The 19344-nt window shown below is 37.6% G+C and overlaps 3 protein-coding genes across 6 annotated transcripts in view; 1 reads left to right on the forward strand and 2 right to left on the reverse strand.

Moving 5' to 3' along the window:
- The window catches only part of ankzf1 (ankyrin repeat and zinc finger peptidyl tRNA hydrolase 1), a 174900-nt gene that overhangs the window by 112136 nt on the left and 43420 nt on the right, over positions 1-19344 (reverse strand). The window lies entirely within an intron of this gene.
- LOC130555650 (uncharacterized) lies at positions 4514-5705 on the reverse strand. The gene is made up of 2 exons (XM_057336044.1): positions 4656-5705; positions 4514-4551 (listed from the first exon to the last, which is right to left on the reverse strand). Exon 1 carries the CDS (start codon positions 5687-5689, stop codon positions 4949-4951), a length of 741 nt encoding a protein of 246 aa, XP_057192027.1. The 5' UTR covers positions 5690-5705; the 3' UTR covers positions 4514-4551; positions 4656-4948.
- On the forward strand, positions 9414-13447 carry LOC130555648 (probable transcription-associated protein 1). Of its 2 annotated transcripts, XM_057336039.1 has the most exons (10): positions 9414-9535; positions 10181-10252; positions 10437-10670; positions 10791-10899; positions 11274-11442; positions 11527-12295; positions 12390-12508; positions 12953-13075; positions 13176-13241; positions 13358-13447. In XM_057336039.1, exons 4-9 carry the CDS (start codon positions 10880-10882, stop codon positions 13203-13205), a joined length of 1230 nt encoding a protein of 409 aa, XP_057192022.1. In that variant the 5' UTR covers positions 9414-9535; positions 10181-10252; positions 10437-10670; positions 10791-10879; the 3' UTR covers positions 13206-13241; positions 13358-13447. The 2 variants fall into 2 exon arrangements, with proteins under 2 accessions (XP_057192022.1, XP_057192023.1); XM_057336040.1 differs by lacking the exon at positions 9414-9535 and having other exon boundaries at positions 9643-10252.

Here is a 19344-nt window from a genome sequence, read left to right on the forward strand (position 1 = left end):
ACCAGCAGAGAGCAAATGACCGACGGATGGTGCTGGTCTAGGGGATGCCATACCGAGGAGCAGTGTACTGCTGGAGGAGGCTGCTGTGTCTGAAGCTTGTGTAGGAGTGGGTGTCTGCACATGAGGCACAAGAGCAGTTGGTTCATCTCTCTTTTGGGTTCGGTGTTTGTCCCAATCCAGAGGGACTGGACGGCAGCCTGGCTCTATGTACTCGAGGCCAAACCTCTCTTTGGTGTCTCTGTCAGAGAGATGAAGTTTTGGGTACTTTTCCTGCCCGGTCACTCTCTTGGAGGCTGAATTTAACTCAACCATTAGAGCTGGATCAAACACCGCATGGAGAATGACACCTGGCTCCTTAAGGTCCACCAGCCGTTGGTAGTTCCACCGTGCCACCCCTGTCATGCCCTGGGACTGGAATAATTCAGTGGAGACATCGGTAATCCACTGGGCCTGGTGGAAGTGGTAGCCCTCCTGCTGAGACGTACCTCTGACAGGGATACAGATGGGGACTTTGGCACCCTCACCTGGTACATGGTTTAACTGAAGAGTTCCACCATACCGGTACATTATGCCCTCAGAAAGTTCAGGGTCACTGAGGCATCCGCGGAGAATGTGCACTCTCTGTATGCGCCACTCCTTCAGCATTGATGGCTTGAAGAGTTGAACATTGTTAGGGTCCATGGCCAGGTGAAAATGCTTCAGGACTTTCTCCACTCTGTCCAGTAGCTCTGTGGGTTGTGGTATTTTAGTCCTGCAGTGTTCTCGTATATGCTGTTTGGTGGGATTGGCTGGATGGATACCGCAGAATGTATAGGCACCCTGAAGCCTCTTTAGGTCATCCTGATCCACCACAGAAAATGCTGCGGACAGGAGCTGGCAGAAAGTACTGTACAGAGGGTGATGCTCAGAGGTGCACTCCCGTGAAAAATGCCTCAGGCAGTGGAACAAGTCCAGCTTCACCACAATGCTCTTGTTAAAATGGGACCTTGAGGCACAGGTGTTCTCTAGCGGTCCAGAGGGGGCCGCAGCAACAATGGAAGGTGTTGTCTTCCAGGCATCCCAGTGTACATGTTCACCGCGGATACTTTCTGGGATCTTAAATGGAGCACAGCAATCCCTAAATGCAAGGCACAAAGAAGTAGAACAATTGAATTTTTTTTCCTTTAAAGTAACAGAATTTGTTATTAGTAGTGCTGTCAAAATTTTATGTGTTAACATATGCAATTACTTTTTTGTTTAAAAAAACAACAAAAAAATTAACCCAAGGGGCAAGTAAAAATCTGAATCAGTTTGACTGGCCAAAAGAAAATACTAAATATATATTGTAGGCACATGTAAACGTGGCATATATTATAATGGGTTTATGTGAAAATGGTTTTAAGTTCACTTTAAAGTAGTTATATTATTTAAAGCCTAGTAAATGTTTAAAATGATAACGTTCAATTACACTGTAATGCCAAATGCCTACAAATAATGGATAAAATTGAGAAAAAAATGACATTTCATAGAGACATCGGCAGCGGTATTGAGGCCTCCTTTCATAAAAAGATACCAATAAACAAATCTTTAAAATAAAGACTAGGGTCTTTGTTTTTCCTAAATAAATGTGGAGATTAAATGTGAAATTGTTACAATAAAAAACGTTTATATTAGTTTTATTAATCACGATTACAGAAAAAAAAAGTGCAAATATTTGTTTTAATCGATTGACAGCACTAGTTATTAGACATGACATCGGCGGTTTGAATGGCAGTGATAAGAGAAGATGGCTCTTCTCACCTGTCCATCCAGTGGAAGCCTGCCATTTCCAATCCAGCATCGCTATACCTCTTGGCCAATCCCTGGTACATCGGCTCCAAGGACCTCTCAGACTCAGACTGAACCATCACCCAGGATACAATCAGCCAGTTCTCATTCATGATGGCATAACTGGACATGACGCCAGATGCCAGCGTTACTTTTCTTGCAACTTTCCTGGTGTGGTCAGACCTGAACACCTGCCCAAAAGTGCCCTGGAGGAGTTTGGACATGGCTGGCTCTTGACGTCTGAACTCATCTAGTAGGCAATCGGTCAAGTAGAAGCCGGACACGGAGACTCCACACCAGCCATCTTGATCGTCATATGACCCAAAAGCACGTGGCGTGTTTTCCTTCCTCAGGAACTGCCCAATGGTCTTCTGTCCATGAATGCCGGCCTCAGCATCCCTGATGCTTTCTATGGCATGCAGGTATGCCAGGTGAGCTCGCTCATACTTGAGGTGCATGAGCTCATTCACCTGGTTTGCCATATCTGTTGGTGACTTGCCAGTGCGCCTCAGCTCATCCATCACAGACTTGCAGATGGCTTTCTTGTAGGTCAGGAATGCAGGCAGAAGATTGGTAAACCGCTTGGGAAGCTTCTGAAGCCATTGTGGATTGTCAGCAAACCAGTTCCTCCGACATGCTTTGCAGCAGAGTCGTGAGGACAAGATATAATACTGACCACTGGTGCCAACAATCACCCGAGGCCTGCCGACACCTGCAGAGACCACCTGAGGATGAGGACATCCATGCAGACATGGCAGAAGGTAATTGTTCCTCAACCTGACCATGATGTGACTCTCAGGCTTCCAGAAGAAAAATGGGTGGAGCTGGAAGAAGTTAGGGGATGGGAGGTCAGCCACCGTATCGATAAGTTCAGGTTGTGGAGGAAGACGCCACAATGAAATTGTGTTCCCTGGGTTATGCACAGAACGTGACCCAGGCCACAGCCCGAGATCCTGAAGCTCTATCTTCATCCACCGCTTTTGGTGTTGAGAACAGCTCCAGTTGCTCATGTCATGATCATGCCCTGGCAGGAGAACATGAATGGGTGGCTGAGCTGATGGAACTTGAATTTTTAAAAGAATAATGAATAAGGAAAAAAGAATGAACTGACCAGATTATTATTAAAGACTGCATAGTTAGAGTGGAAATGATGTAAATAAATAACAGAGAGAAGGTTTGAATAGCTCTGCTCCAAACCATCAGTATTTGTCTTTCCATTGCAAATGAAATGACTTAAAACAAGAATAAATGTCTGAAAGCGGGTTCAGAAAAACAAAAAATTCAAAGGGAAACAAGTTTTCATACACTTACAGACAGTTGTTCTTGTTTTAATCAGAAAATCACATTCTAAGACCTTAATTTGTTGAAGAGTAATTATTTTAAGACTAAAAAACCTTGGTAGAATTACACTCTTACCATGGGATGCTTCAGCTGTCTGTTGGACACTAAATGTAGTGGTTGCTGAAGAAGAGACATCATCTAAACATATAGATAAATAAAATTCTATGAGTACAATTGATTCAACACAACATTTGAACAATTTCCTCATGTCAGGTGCAATACAGCCTTAATACCTTTGCTACATTCCTCAAAAGTAACTGTCCTGGACACTCGAGAGCTGTCTGTGGTGCCACTGTTTACTGAAACAGGGTAATATTTATCTATTAACAATTGTTGATATAAGAGGTTAGGGATTATAAATATTAAACGGGATGCTATAAAGTTATAATGTGACTTTTATAATAAAATAAATCACAAAACCCAACATTAAACACACCAGTAGATGAACCAGTTATCTCCCCTTGTGTCGAACCTGATGTTTCTTTCACAAGAAACATCAACTCTTTAGGAATGGGCACAGGTTTTTGGGGGCAAAAGGGTGGTGCTATAAAAAGAAAAGATAAAACAGAGAAGAAAAAATATAAATACCATAGTAAGAGACAAACATTTAAATAAGATGGGCATAATTACAATACATTTACCATGAACTGGTGTCTCTCGTTGTTGCTTTTCAGCAGGTGATTTGCAGAAAGAAGCATAAGGTACTGCAGGATAAAAATGTAAATATATAAATGAGGCATATTAGGTTTCAAGACAAAAAAGCCTTACTTTCATCTTACTTTACATGCTTGTCTTTTGCCCGGTTTCACAGACAAGAATTAATGTTAGTCCCAGATTGGAGCTATAATAACTGAATATAACTGTATCTTAAGTATCTTAAAACATGTTAGTGCCATTGACTTGTCTCAATGAATAGTAATGTATTTTTCTATGACATTTTTATAAAGTTAAATATCATAACGTAAGCCAGGACTAGGCCTTAGTTAAGTTAAATCCTGCCTGTGAATCTGGGCCTTAGTGTTATACAATAAAATGGCATGAACAGGAGGTATGTGAACAAAACAAGCAAAAACATGCATTTATCATATTTTAGTTATATTTACACGTTAACTAAAGTGAATACTCACCCAGATTGTTGCTGGTATCAATTCATGAAGGGGGAATCAATTCATAGTCCCCTGGGACATTAAGTAAATTGCCAACGGCAAACACAATTTTAATGGAACAAGGCCGGAACATGGCCAGAACACTAAGAACAGAAGCATTTATGTTCAGTCCTGGAGAGCATTTAATTTCACAATTCAACAGAACTGTGCTCCAGTGCCAAACCTAATGCGTAAAAACCTCTATCTGTTTCCACAGACCGCCCCGACTCAGCTGCTGAGGATGATGGTGGTGGTGGCACTGGTGGTAATATTAAAAACATTTGTAAAACATTTGGGAGAAAACAAAACAGAAAACAATCAATCCATAACATGTAGTAGTCACAGAAATAAAATTATACTTACACTGCACCTGTAGCTTGGAGGGGGTGATTCTCAGCATTGCAGTCTCCAACTCAACATCGTCATCCATCTCTGTGTTGGAGAAAGACAAGAAACAATGGGTTGTAAAAAAAAACATTTTCACAGAATGGATTTCTTAAAATATAGCTCTGTGTTAACTGAAGTTCAATGTGTGAAATTAGCAATGTATGAGTAAAATGATAAGTTATGTTAACGTTTATATTAATTGACAAAATGTCAATATGTCCTTCTGAAGATCAAATGACAAAAATACACAAACTGACCCACAGGCTGAGTTATGACACAGGCATACAGATCAGCTCCTCCTGCTGCTGCTGCTTTTTCCGCAGGTATTGCTGCAGTTTGTGCATCCGTGTCCCTTGGACACAGCTTGCCCCCAATACAAAGGATGCATATCCATCAGACCTGCATTTCCAAATATTCTGCCATGTGCTCTTGGCACGAGCCCCGAAACCAACCAGTTGTTCATCCTCGGACGAGGCTGCTGGTGCAGCCGGGGTTCTCGACACATAGCTAAGAAGAGACTCAATTTCCTGAAAGCTGTGAGCATATCTGACAAATGACACAAGGTTGGTTTTGCTGTGTCCCTCTGCCATGAAGTCTCCGGCAGCCTCTTCCTGATGCAGGGTCTTCATCAGATATATGGTGTACCCCATGTCATTCTCAAGCAGCCACCGGAAGGACTTGTCCTTGTATTTTCCAAACTGGAGAATGTATTCGCCCAACACCTCTTTTTTGTCTGAGGCATCACCTCCTCTCTGGCGGACCACAGTCAGAGCGTTTTGTCTGACAAGGTCCTCCTTCATTAGTGCTGACTTGTCCTGCAGTGATGGGTTGTTTTTAATCAGCCTAGCCTCATCAGTTGGCTCCTGAAGGAGATACCCTAGAGGCCCCTTACGGAACACAACTTTGACTTTTCCAGGGAAAAACATGACTTTTTTGTGCATGTTGACCTTTAAGACAGAAAAAGTAAAAATTATATGTTGTCTGTACCTATATACATTGTAAGCAACCATACGATAAACATGTAAATAACACATCTGTACATTCATTTAAATAATTAAATGTTGTTTTTGTCTATATTTTTACTGTGTATATAGTGCATTATTATTATTATTATTATTATTTAATTGTCCTTTTTTCTATCTTAGTTTTATTGTTATCCATTTCATCTGTGTTTTTACCATGTGTATACTTTCTTCTGCGCTAGAACCTCCAGCTCCTGTTGGCAAGTCAAATTCCTTGTGCTCCTTCTGATTCTGATATAAACTCTGTACATATATTCTGTAATTTAATTACAGTTACTTATGATGTAGTTGATATAAATACTGTGTATAGACTGTGGAGCAATTATATGTAGCCTAATACATTAGATTTAACATCAACAAGTCTAACATCAAAATGCATGTTTTATGTTTTTCTCAGTTAAATAAAAAAGAACCATTTATTTCTATACGTATTACTTATTCGTTCACCCAAAAATGAACATTTTGTCATATAACTATTACAAAAGTTGAATAATGGTCATCAAATAATGGTCCAGCGGCCAGCCCATTCGTAATTTCGCTAGTAATCAACAAGTTAAAGATGACCGATAGTTCATTTGGCAAGCTCTCATAGGAGGAGCATTATGTGTGTTATCACGGGAAACACTAATCTGATTAGAAGAAGAAAAAAAAAGATTACACAACCGAAATAACAGATTGAGTAAAGCTAGTACAATGGCGTTATATAGCAACCACGGAGAAAAACGCTATATTTAAACAAAGAAACACAACACAAAAACTAAAATTAAAGTTATGCTCATTCATAATTAAGCGTGCAGATAATACTACAATGAATTAAATGGAAGGCGGCAGGATGAATGATGAGACGATTATGAAAGTAAGCCGGAGGTGCTGTGCCGAAATCTGTGACCTATCGAAATCTGTGACTAGAGGGCGCTGTTTCGTAATTATTCACGCGAGAACGTGCCTGGTGCACGTACACGTTATCGCGAGCGCGGAAGGGGAGTTTCTTAACTGTATATGACCGCCCACTCAGCGATAACGTCATGTTGCCTCGCGCGCTTGTGTGTTAGCAAAACTGAAAACAAATAACTTCACTGCTACACGTGAATGACGCGTGACGTCTGCATAGACGCTTCACGGCCACACGTGATTTACGTGACGTCTGCGTTACGTCAACGTCTCGTCTGCGGCTTGAATTCAATGCAATAAATAGCAGAATACAAAAACAGTTAAGACGTGGAGTGAGACGTTCAGTGAGACGAGTGTGTGCTGCAAAGTCATTTTTTAGGACCGTATGGAACGCCATACTTATGCGTGAAGCAGACTTCGGGGGAAACAGAAGCGCCGACTGAATAGTGCACAACATGCTCTTTCATTTAAAAGACAAGACCCGATTACATTCTGTATTAATCATGACAGTTTTTATGTTTGTTTTAAAATTCTTTTTGTTTTTTCCTCGGGCTATTTCTGTCTAAGGTTACTTATTTTACAAAGAATAACACGTTTTTTAAAACTTTTGATGACGTTACAAATACACTCTTGTGATGTCTAATCTCATCTATTTTACATCGTTAAAATCATTTGGACCTGAGGTTAACACCAGCTCACATAAAGCACCGTCACCGAATCTGATAATGCATCATAGCATATTTTAATGTATTGAAAATGTATTTGTTATTAAGTAATAATTTAGGATAGTATTTTAATTTCTAGTCAGGTCAGTAAAAAGATGCCAGAACAGCCTCTAGGGGGAGCTAATCCACAATTAAGATTTTAGCTTTACAAGATTAATTCTCGTCTTTTTGTAATCACGCGTCTAAATCCTACAGTGATTTGTTTGCCTTTAAATCTTTGAAAATGAACCCCGACTTATTCAAAGAAGTTGTTGATTTCATTTCTAAAAATGAATATCCAGCATCAGCAACAAAAGGTGAAAGGTTTGTGATCAAAAGAAGGGCAGCTAATTACATTCTTCAAGGTGAGTTGCTATCACGTGTGATTCATTTACTCACGAAATATTAATTTTCAGGTTACAGTCACTACAGACTTTGCAAATATGAAACATAATTGTAATATTAATCTAATGTGCAATGTGGTTTAGAAATGCATAACGGTATTCTAATTCTTTACTGGATGTGCATAACAACTTAACATAGCCTGTACTATCATATGTGGCTTAATAAAGACATTGATTATATGAAAGATATTAAAAATACCCCAAAAATTGTATATCCCTTCTCTGTTTAAAAAAACCTAATAGAAACTATCACAGAAATTCTAACGCTTTCCATTACAATGCCATTAGGAATCAATAGCTTTTGCATTAAAACTAGGGCTGTGCCGATAAACGATATCATATCGAATCGCGATAGAATGTATTTCAAAAACGATGATAAGCTATCGGCATTTTGACTCGATATGGATTAATCTTACAGTCTAACAGAACGCAGAAATAAACGCAACAACAGTCAGTCAGCGTGCAGCTTTATCATGCGCGTCAAAGTACAAAGTCCATTTCATACTGCACTTGGCAAAGAAAACTCGACATGAGGAGGAAAACATTACTGGAAGCGGAAACAAAGGTGAAACTAACCTCGAGTTGTCATCACGCGGTTTATCAAGTGTCTTATTTTTTTTCCGCAATCGCCGTTTAAACAAAACAAACTTGAGGCGCAATTGCAAGCGAGTTACTTCGAAACTCAAGCACAAACGTTTTTATATCCATCGTTAACATATCTGCTAACATGAGCTGGTGCATATGAAACAAACCGGCGCTGCCCTGTACAGATTAGAGATGTAATGAAGTGAGTTTGTGTGCACATTAAAATATTGAACCTTGTATGTAAGATGCTTGCATGATTAAAGAAATGTACTACATTTTATGTGAGATGTCTTTTTGAAAGACTAAGGTTCACTGAATGCATTGAATGAATCCCACTACTCCAGCAAGACATTATTGCAGCGTGATGTATGTGCGCAGGTGCTGAGCCAATAGCGTTCGAATGTACACAGTAACGGAGCCCTTTCATTGGTTGAATGTACTGAATGAACACTCCCTTTACTTAACGAGTCAATTGAGCCAAAATGAGACTGAATGAACTGGTACATGTTGTTTATGGCCTAATATCCTCTGTGTTGCAGCAGTGCATTAATTTAATTGAATTTTAACTGGTTAAAGGTTAACTTTTGTTAATAAACTGTATTTAAAATAGATTATTTTAAATACAGTTTTTAATTAAATATATATCGAAATAAATATCGTTATCGATCAATATAGAAAAAAACTATCAAGTTTACTTTTTTGCCATATCGCCCAGCCCTAATTAAAACCATTACAAAATACTTTTTGTAGTGTGTTTTGAGCATTATTCCAGTAGGATTTAATATACCACCAATAAAATCCATCACATAACAGTAGACACCATTATAGTTTCCATTCAAACCAATACAAATCCCTTCAAAACCATTAAACCATCACTACTTCTTTAATGGGTTCTATTGTTTTTTTAGCAGGGTTATATTGGAACTATATACTGTAACTTTTGTTTTATTAGGTATACTTATGTAAAGTTCAATTTCAAGTTTAATTTTCTATAATTTGTACAAACAGCTGCGAATAGTAAACAAAATTTTGAACTTTTAAACAGATAAAGAGCTGTACTTTATAAAAAATAAAGGCACAGCTAAGGAACTGAGACTGAAAGTCCTTTGTGGTTCTGAGGCTGCTGACCAGGTGTTCCAAGAATTCCACTGTAGTTCATTTGGAGCTCACTGTGGCCTAATTAAAACCAGGGATGCCATATCTGCAAGAGATACTACTGGCCTGGAATGACTTTAGACATAGATGGTTGGGTAGGTACAAACTTCTGACATTATGGCAAAAATTGTTCATTATACATTGCACATATGCTGTTTAACAGAATACACCGCATTAAAATCAATAATTTAAAGTAATTTTTTTACCTTTCCTCCAAATGTAGCTCACAAATGTGTGAATTCACATCAGATGGTATTTATTTGGTGGACTATACTGTTTGAAATATTTTGACAGCAATACTTTTGGATGATTAAAAACTGCATTGTCTGAGGTCTTTTAACACCTTCTATTCACTTAAATAGAAGGTGGGACAAAATACTAGTCACACTTTAGAATAGGGACAAATTCTCACTATTAACTATTAACAACGACTTTTGCGTCAGTAAACTTCTATTACTGCTTATAAGATAGTTATTAGGTTTAGGTATTGGGTAGAATTAAGGGATGTAGAATAAGGTATTGCAGAAAAGTGTTGTACACAAACAAATATGACACCAATATGCATGATAATAAGCAAGTAGTTAATGATGAATTTGTGTACCTTAATATAAAGTGAAACCAAAATACTATTAAATGATGAAGACAGACAGTACGTCGTCATGGGCACCATTTTTGTGTGAACTTTTGTTGGCTTTGACTTACAAAACTGTAATAACAGAATAATGTTTGTTATGCTGAAGGTCTCCAGTTGTGTAAAATGCCAGTCAAAAGGATGCGACATAAAGAAGACTGTGGAATACACCCCGGTACTGGTATGGAAAATTGATTAAAAATTTGGTGTCAAATCAATTTTTTAAGACTTTGCTACAGTTTTTAAACATTTTATGATGCAGTTCAATGTAGCTTGTCTGTACATTTCTAATTATGAAACATTTTGCCCAATATTTCTGTTTTTGTGTTTAAATAAATTGTATACTTTCTTTTATACATATTTAGGTCAATAGCCCTTTTGAGCTAGTAGGCATGGACCTTATAGGGAAGCTGAGCACTACTGAGGATGGACATCAGTACATCTGTGTAATGATAGACTATTTCACAAAGTGGCCCCAGGCATACCCTCTTAAATCAAAGTCAGCCAGTGAGGTCACTAAGTTCATAGTCAAGTTCTTCCATCAGTTCGAGGCCCCAAAAAGAATTTTAACGGATCAAGGAAAAAAATTTGTAAATGCTGTATGTACACATTTCGTTTGTTTTTTTATTTAAGTTTTAGTTTGTTTTTCATGGTATATATTATGATGCACAAAAGCGTATAATATAATATAATATAATCAGTAATTGTTGTCATTTCAGATAAACAGGGATGTGTTTGTGAAATTTTGGGTATTAAAAGGAGTTTGTGTGCCCCTTACCATCCCCAAACCAATGGATTAGTTGAGAAAATGAATGCAACAATACAGAGGTAATTGTTATTAGATGTCAAAAAACATGAGAGGTGCAGCCTATAATCCTATTGCTTCTGTTTTTTCTTATTCTTGTTTGCACTAAAACGTTCTGGGCAGCAAGAACAATAAAAAACTAAATATCAATATGTATATTATTTATTACTACTATTTTACCATAATACAGGGATCTCCAACCCTGCTCCTGGAGAACTACCTTCCTGCAGACTGTAGCTGTAACCCCGTTTCAAAAAATCTGCTTGTAATTATAAAGCAACCCTGAACATCTTGATTAGCTGCTTCAGCTGTGTTTGATTGGAATTGAAGCTAAAATCTGCAGGAAGGAGACCCCTGCCATAATATACAGTAATAAATGTTTTGTCTGAAAACCTAGGGCCCTGGGGAAACTTGTGAACAGCAAACCAAACACATGGGACCAGTATTTGGATGCAGTGATGTTTGGGCTCAGAACGAAAAAGCAAATCACAACCAAACACTCTCCGTTTTTCCTTATGTTTGGCAGAGAGGCCCGCTATCCCTCAGAAATCCCAGAGCACTACCAGGTTTGAGAAAGTACCAAGCTTTGTTATCTTAGTCCTGATTTCTGATCCAATATTTGAATAGTTAAAATTTGTTATTATGTGTAGGTTGGCACTGAGGTGGAGGAAGTGGTTGCAGAAGAGGAGGTCTTTTCCGGGATAAAACAACAGGAAAAAATATTTCAAGTTTTACGGAAACAAAATGTGGATGCAGCAGAGAAAAGAAAACAGGACAGCCGTGAAAAAATCCAGTGCACATACAACACTGGTGATCTTGTATGGAGACAGAATGTAAGATCACAGCAACGCAAAGGTGGAAAGCTGGATCCTGACTTCCTTGGACCCTTTACAGTGACAAAAGTTGAAGGGAAATCTGCTGACCTCGTGGATAGCTGCGGCAAAGTTCTCCCCAAGGTCAGCATAGACCATCTAAAACCCTACATAGAGGAGATGCCAAGAATTCCTCGTAAGATAAAGGCAAACAGAAAAGCTCATCACATCACCACAGCCTCCACCACTCTCTCCGCCTCTGCCGCCACCATCCCTGCCTCCACTACCACCAATGCCTCCACGATCTCATCTGCCTCCACTACCATCAATGCCTCCACGACCTCATCTACCACCGATGCCTCCATGACCTCATCTACCTCCACTACCACCGATGCCTCCACGACCTCATCTGCCACCATTACCACCAATGCCTCCACGACCTCATCTGCCTCCATTACCATCAATGCCTCCACGACCTCATCTACCTTCACTACCACCAATGCCTCCACGACCTCATCTAACGCCACTACCACCAATGCCTCCATGACCTCATCTGCTACCACTACCACCCTAGCCTCTAACATATCGCATGATACCATTGAAAGTTGTAAGTTTCCCAGAGTATAGAAGTTCATAAAAATGATCAGATCTTTATTTTAAGATATTTAATTTTAAAGACAAATATCTTTATATATCTGCAGACATAAGAGATGCTTGGAATGGGAAGGCTCCTCATGTTCTTGTGTCAAGAATTGGACCCTATGCAGTTTTTTTTGGGGACATAGCAAGAACTGCCCCAAATCAAGAATTAGAGGATTCGGTAAGAACTGACACGTAAAGAGGATAAATGACACCACGTAACAGCTCTTTTGATGTGAGAGTTGATCAGAGAATTTTTTAGCTTATTGTCAAGTTAACGGTTTACTATTTAATTTTGCACTCTGGCTATTAATAAACACCGCATGCGTCCTGTGGAAAAACATTGTAGCCAGAGCTACGTCTCTCTGTTTATGTTCATTTCGAGTCGCACAGCTACTGGGCTACTCAACAGTGGTTGGCATGGAGGTTTGTTTACTGTTGTGATCCAGGATAAGACAAAAAAGTTTTTGAAAATGGAGTCATTATTTGCTCACCTATTAAATTTATTTAGTCCTTTTTAAATGACCATTTTTTCATCCACATCATTTAGTTTTCCTGACAATTCAGTTTTAACATTTTAGCATATACATGTTATCCATGCATGACATGCACTTTTTATTCCAAGGTTATGAATTCATATTTGCTAATTCTTGCGAGACGATACAACGAGACCCATCTGGAGGAGGCACTCTCTATAGATTCGTTTGAAATGTCCCAAATCTGGAAAAATGAAAAGACCAAATTGAAGGTAAGAGATATGCATGTTTGCATGTAACTGTAATGAAACCAACAAATAATAATATTATTTTATGGTGAGTGCAGTACGTCATGTACAGTTTATGTTTCAGATTGATCCTATGAGGTTCAACATTATTTAGGGTTTTATAAACCAACACCATCACTGGATGCTCATGGTGAGATTTGAAAAACAAAGAAGTAATAAATTATCCACACTTTTTAGTATAAAGATGATAATGGACCAAAGGTTGTTATGTGACAGTTCAGTGTGTGTTGTGTTTTACCATTTTAGATCATTTTCCCAAAACAAAAGAGAGCAATTCTGCTGGATCCTTTCAAAGCAACTCCCCGGAAACTAAGAAGATGCCTAGAGTCCACAAGGTACTGTTGGTGTCAGTATTACAGTTTTTTAAATTTGCTTTAGTACAATTCCTATACAGTTCGACTTGTGAGCTAACCAGTTGTCATTACCAGGTAAAACAATAGGTACAATGGTAGTATTACTTGTGTTTATTAAGCTTTTACATGTAGTATGTGGAAATTGTACTACAGCAAATAAATAATGTAACCAATATTAGCTGTATATATTAACTATATACTGTATATACTGTTCTTAACACGATTTACAGTTTTTCTCAATCTCTTTGGCTCATTTTTCGAATCAGACTTAACATTCTCTAAAATGTTTAGATTCTTTTCACAATGGCAGTCATGTGAAAATTATAGTTATATACAAATTTTATTTTAATTAACTTTATGACACTGACTGTTTACTCCAATATACAAAAATGTTTACAAAGCTTACAGTAGGTAAAATTTTAATAGGAATAATCAGTATTGTAGTACTCAGAAAAAGATTTACAGTGTACAATACATTTATTTTGTAGACATGTGTTTTATGTAAACTTAAAAATTATACAGTTTTAATTTTTAAAAGATTTTACCAGTCATTACGCAAAAATATTTGATGTCAAAATGCTGCACCAATGAGCATCAAGTAGTCCTGTAGGTGAAAAAAAGTGCACTTCCATAATGTACTTAAAGTGCTCTGTTTTCACACACTAATATGGTACTTAATATACTCAAAATTAATCTTTAGTATTTCTTAAAATAATCTTAAATCCATCTAAGTGTACTCAACTGTGCTATTTTGAGACACCATGTAAATGAACTAAAATATGCTTTTAACATACTATCTCTGTATTTATTTGTTGTACTTGAAGTAAACTTGAAAACACTATTATATGAAAGATGGGTTCAAGTGGTAACTGAATACATTTTTAAATACAGAGATAGTATGTTAAAAGTATATTTTAGTTCATTTTCATGGTGTTTCAAAATAGCACTGTTGAGTACACTTACATGGGTATAAGATTACTTAGATGGGTATATAGAAGAGTACTAATGATGTACACTCACCTAAAGGATTATTAGGAACACCTGTTCAATTTCTCATTAATGCAATTATCTAATCAACCAATCACATGGCAGTTGCTTCAATGCATTTAGGGGTGTGGTCCTGGTCAAGACAATCTCCTGAACTCCAAACTGAATGTCAGAATGGGAAAGAAAGGTGATTTAAGCAATTTTGAGCGTGGCATGGTTGTTGGTGCCAGACGGGCCGGTCTGAGTATTTCACAATCTGCTCAGTTACTGGGATTTTCACGCACAACCATTTCTAGGGTTTACAAAGAATGGTGTGAAAAGGGAAAAACATCCAGTATGCGGCAGTCCTGTGGGCGAAAATGCCTTGTTGATGCTAGAGGTCAGAGGAGAATGGGCCGACTGATTCAAGCTGATAGAAGAGCAACTTTGACTGAAATAACCACTCGTTACAACCGAGGTATGCAGCAAAGCATTTGTGAAGCCACAACACGCACAACCTTGAGGCAGATGGGCTACAACAGCAGAAGACCCCACCGGGTACCACTCATCTCCACTACAAATAGGAAAAAGAGGCTACAATTTGCACGAGCTCACCAAAATTGGACAGTTGAAGACTGGAAAAATGTTGCCTGGTCTGATGAGTCTCGATTTCTGTTGAGACATTCAAATGGTAGAGTCAGAATTTGGCGTAAACAGAATGAGAACATGGATCCATCATGCCTTGTTACCACTGTGCAGGCTGGTGGTGGTGGTGTAATGGTGTGGGGGATGTTTTCTTGGCACACTTTAGGCCCCTTAGTGCCAATTGGGCATCGTTTAAATGCCACGGCCTACCTGAGCATTGTTTCTGACCATGTCCATCCCTTTATGACCACCATGTACCCATCCTCTAATGGCTACTTCCAGCAGGATAATGCACCATGTCACAAAGCTCGAATCATTTCAAATTGGTTTCTTGAACATGACAATGAGTTCACTGTACTAGAATGGCCCCCACAGTCACCAGATCTCAACCCGATAGAACATCTTTGGGATGTGGTGGAACGGGAGCTTCGTGCCCTGGATGTGCATCCCACAAATCTCCATCAACTGCAAGATGCTATCCTATCAATATGGGCCAACATTTCTAAAGAATGCTTTCAGCACCTTGTTGAATCAATGCCACGTAGAATTAAGGCAGTTCTGAAGGCGAAAGGGGGTCAAACACCGTATTAGTATGGTGTTCCTAATAATCCTTTAGTTGAGTGTATTTCTGGCAGACAGATTTATACATAAACAGACAGTTACATTTTAATGTGCTTGTGTGTGTGCTTAACATGTTTATATTTTTTATTCAGTTTGCCGAAAAGGTTCTCTGTAATGAGACTGCTGACCAAATTGAATTCCCTTCAAGTAAAGAAGACCTAGATGAGTACAGGAAGGAGATAGCACGCACAGTTCTTGCAGAGACAGGTTTTATTCTTTGGTTGACCACAGATTTTTGTAATTTTTAAAAAAATTGACACATTTGAACATTCACATTTTCCCTCAGTTATTATTAATAATATTTTTAGGTTACAGTATCACATTCCACATCGCTTTTTAAATATTTAATATATTTTTTGCTTGAGTGTTACAGTAAACTGTTTTGAAAAAACTGGGTATCTAAACTACACTGTAAAAAATGTAGACGTAAAAAAATGGTGAAATGCATGGCAGCACAGGGTGCCAAAGGTTTACCATTAACAGAAATAACGCTACACCCTGAACTGAGGTAACGTGTTTAAACTGTGAACATAAGAAAACATGTGTCTACCATACAATAAAATAACACGTTTTCACTGTAGTACCAAATGATTTGTCTGTTAAAATGGTTGAATTTATAAAATGGTAAAATGAAAAAGCAACAGTATTCAAACTTTAAAAGTACACTGACAAAGCTTTATGTGTGTGATTTACTACTTTTAAACAAGTTGTTAATTGAGTTGTTTACACAACTGCTAATATTATTCTATTTTCTTTAATTGTGTACAAAGCAAGCAAAGACTTTGAGGTGATAGACTGCACAACCACATGAAAACTCAAAAGTGGACAGACCATAGAGCTTTAGCTCTCTTATACAGAGATGTGCTCTGTGTCTTATACACAAACACAAAACACCATCAGGGTAACACACGTTACGTGAAAATGATCATATAAACATTAACTAAACAACTTATAATGTTAAAAACACTCACATGTACACAGCTGCTAAAACAAATATATAAAGAAATAAAGAAATATATAAAGTGATGAATGAAATATGACATGTTGTGCAGAGTTAAACAGGGAATTGTGGGAAAGTCCTTCACAGTTTTTCACAGTATATGTGAAGGTTATTTACAGTTTAATTTTACAAAGATGTTTCTGTAAAGAAATAGTGAAGTGCACGGCAGCACAGGGTGCCAAACATTGACCATCAACAGAAATAACGTATGTACACTGTGAACTGAAGTGACGTGATCTGAACAAACTGACTGTGAAATTAACAGAGAAATTCTGTAGTTCTGACACAAGTGTTCTGACAACCAGTGTTTTCTGTGAGAAATCCTCATTAAACTCTACAAACACCATCACCACCTTCACTTATTACATCACCACCTTCACTTTATTTCTATTGTGCGTTTACAAAAGATCTTATTGACAATTAACACAAGTTTAGACGTTGACGGTTGTTGTTTAGTCACCATTATGCTGATCAGTGTTTGCTTTACTTGGGCTCTTGACTCTTTGCTTTTACCTTCAGGCTTACTTTAGCTTTTATGGCTGATAAAAGCTGAGAGAAAGTGATTTCATGTTCTTTCTGATGGTGAGAGTCGTCATCTATTGGCCTGTCTCCATTCATGTATTCATTGGTTACAAGTGCTTTCATGAAGCTCGCAGACATTACAGTGTTAAGTGATATTATGAAGGACTTTAAAACACATCATGCACATTAAAAATGTCAAAACCATGAGATACGCAGACATCAAGATTCAGCCTGTTCATCTCAACAATGGTGATAACTAACAAACTATTCAGATAAACGCAATGCATTCTGGGTACCATCATAGTTCAAAACTCATCCATGATTCCCAGCATGCATTGCAACATGAAGCTTTTCATTTAATGTCACCACTGTTCAGATTCATACATTGATTATTCATGTCTATGTGTGAAAAACCAGCTCCCGTAATTTAATGTAAATTATGTTTTCTAAATCTGTTCATATGAATGTTATCACAAGAAATCTGTGCTTTGAGCCAAATCTTTTTCACACAGATATACAAAAACCCAACAAAAATATGAATCACGTAATACCAACACTCAACTAGATGACGATTCACATCATCATCATCATCATCAACCAGACAAATAAATCTGATCACTTTTGAGTGTCCTTCATTTTCCAGTCCAAAGAGAGATCACAGCATATCAGATCAAGGGGAAGAGCCCAACTAAAGTAAACACTGATCACATTAATGGTGACTTTAATAACAATGAAACATCAAGTCATTCATGTTCTGCAGCATGTTGATTTGTGAAAGTCCCTGTGAAGCAGAAGTGGTGATTGTCTTCAGTTTTCTGACATATTTCACAATGAAACTTAATATTGAATGAGGAAGAATAGTGGGTGTGGCTCATGTTTTCTACTGTGATGATTGGATGAATAAAAACAACATGTTCTGCTCAAGCCGTCAAACTCACTTCATCAGAGAAAGATCACCACTAGAGGACAGAAGTGCATTTTCAGATTTCATGATCATTACTTTTGTTTAAAAGAAAACATCAGTTTTTTTCAGTAACATGGAAAAATGTCAATTTGGTGTAAATGTATGGCGTTTTATGGAATTTTACTATTTTAATAAAAAAATGTGAAAATACTGTTACGTTACACTGCATTTTACCTGTAAAAATACATTTATTTTTTACAGTGTATAGATAGCATCTAATTAATATTTACATTTATCACAAAGAACTGTGAAGTCTACATGGTGTAAATAGAATATATAAGGCAACTAGTACATTTAGCCGCTGCTAAATTCAACTGGGAAATTATAGACTATATTTGGTGTCAATATGTGTTTTTTAAATAATTTTTACAGTTATGATAAAAATGTGATATGGCTGTGAAATTCTAATGGATTTTTCAGTAAAAATACACTTTATCCAACTCTGACAAGAAAATAAACATGAACATTTTTTAAAGGACATGTCAGGTTAACAATACACAACAATGACTTTAATTTAAAGGAAATAGAGTGTTTTTTCCAGTAACACATTTAATCAGTTAAAGAACAGGAGAAATGTACATTCCAGGTAGTCAGTAGTATTATATAATGCGGCTGGTTGACCCGATTTACATAGTGTCAAAATGATTGACAGGTATGATTGATGGGGTCATTGACCTTTAAAGAGGGGGGAGGGGTGAATTACTTCCGGACCACCCACGTTGCGAGGGACCGCCCACTTGCTTTGACCTTTGACCGTATCCGCCCCTTAGTGTGGTACGCCCACGTCGCGTTGAACTTTTGACCGTGCCCTCACGTCCCATTTTTCCGGGGTATGTTTTAGGGCATGTTTTAGGATGTATTGCTACATATCTTTAGCATGAATGAAAATATGTAATTTAAAGGAGATGATGAGATCATTATTAATACGCAATCATTGGTTATTTAAGCAGCGTTTAAAAATAATAATGAATAAGACAACAACTACACAAACACTGTTTGAATAAACAAACAGGTTTAAATGAATAATCATGTGATTAAATAAATAAATAAAGCATCTATTAAATAAGTAAAGAAGTAATTATACAATGTATTCAATATATGAGAGAGGAAAGGCAGAGAGGCCATGCAGATTACCTTGTTTTTCAGAGTTTTCACCCAGTCT

This window comes from Triplophysa rosa, linkage group LG6 (genome assembly GCF_024868665.1).
Source record: "Triplophysa rosa linkage group LG6, Trosa_1v2, whole genome shotgun sequence".
Lineage (NCBI taxonomy): Eukaryota > Metazoa > Chordata > Actinopteri > Cypriniformes > Nemacheilidae > Triplophysa > Triplophysa rosa.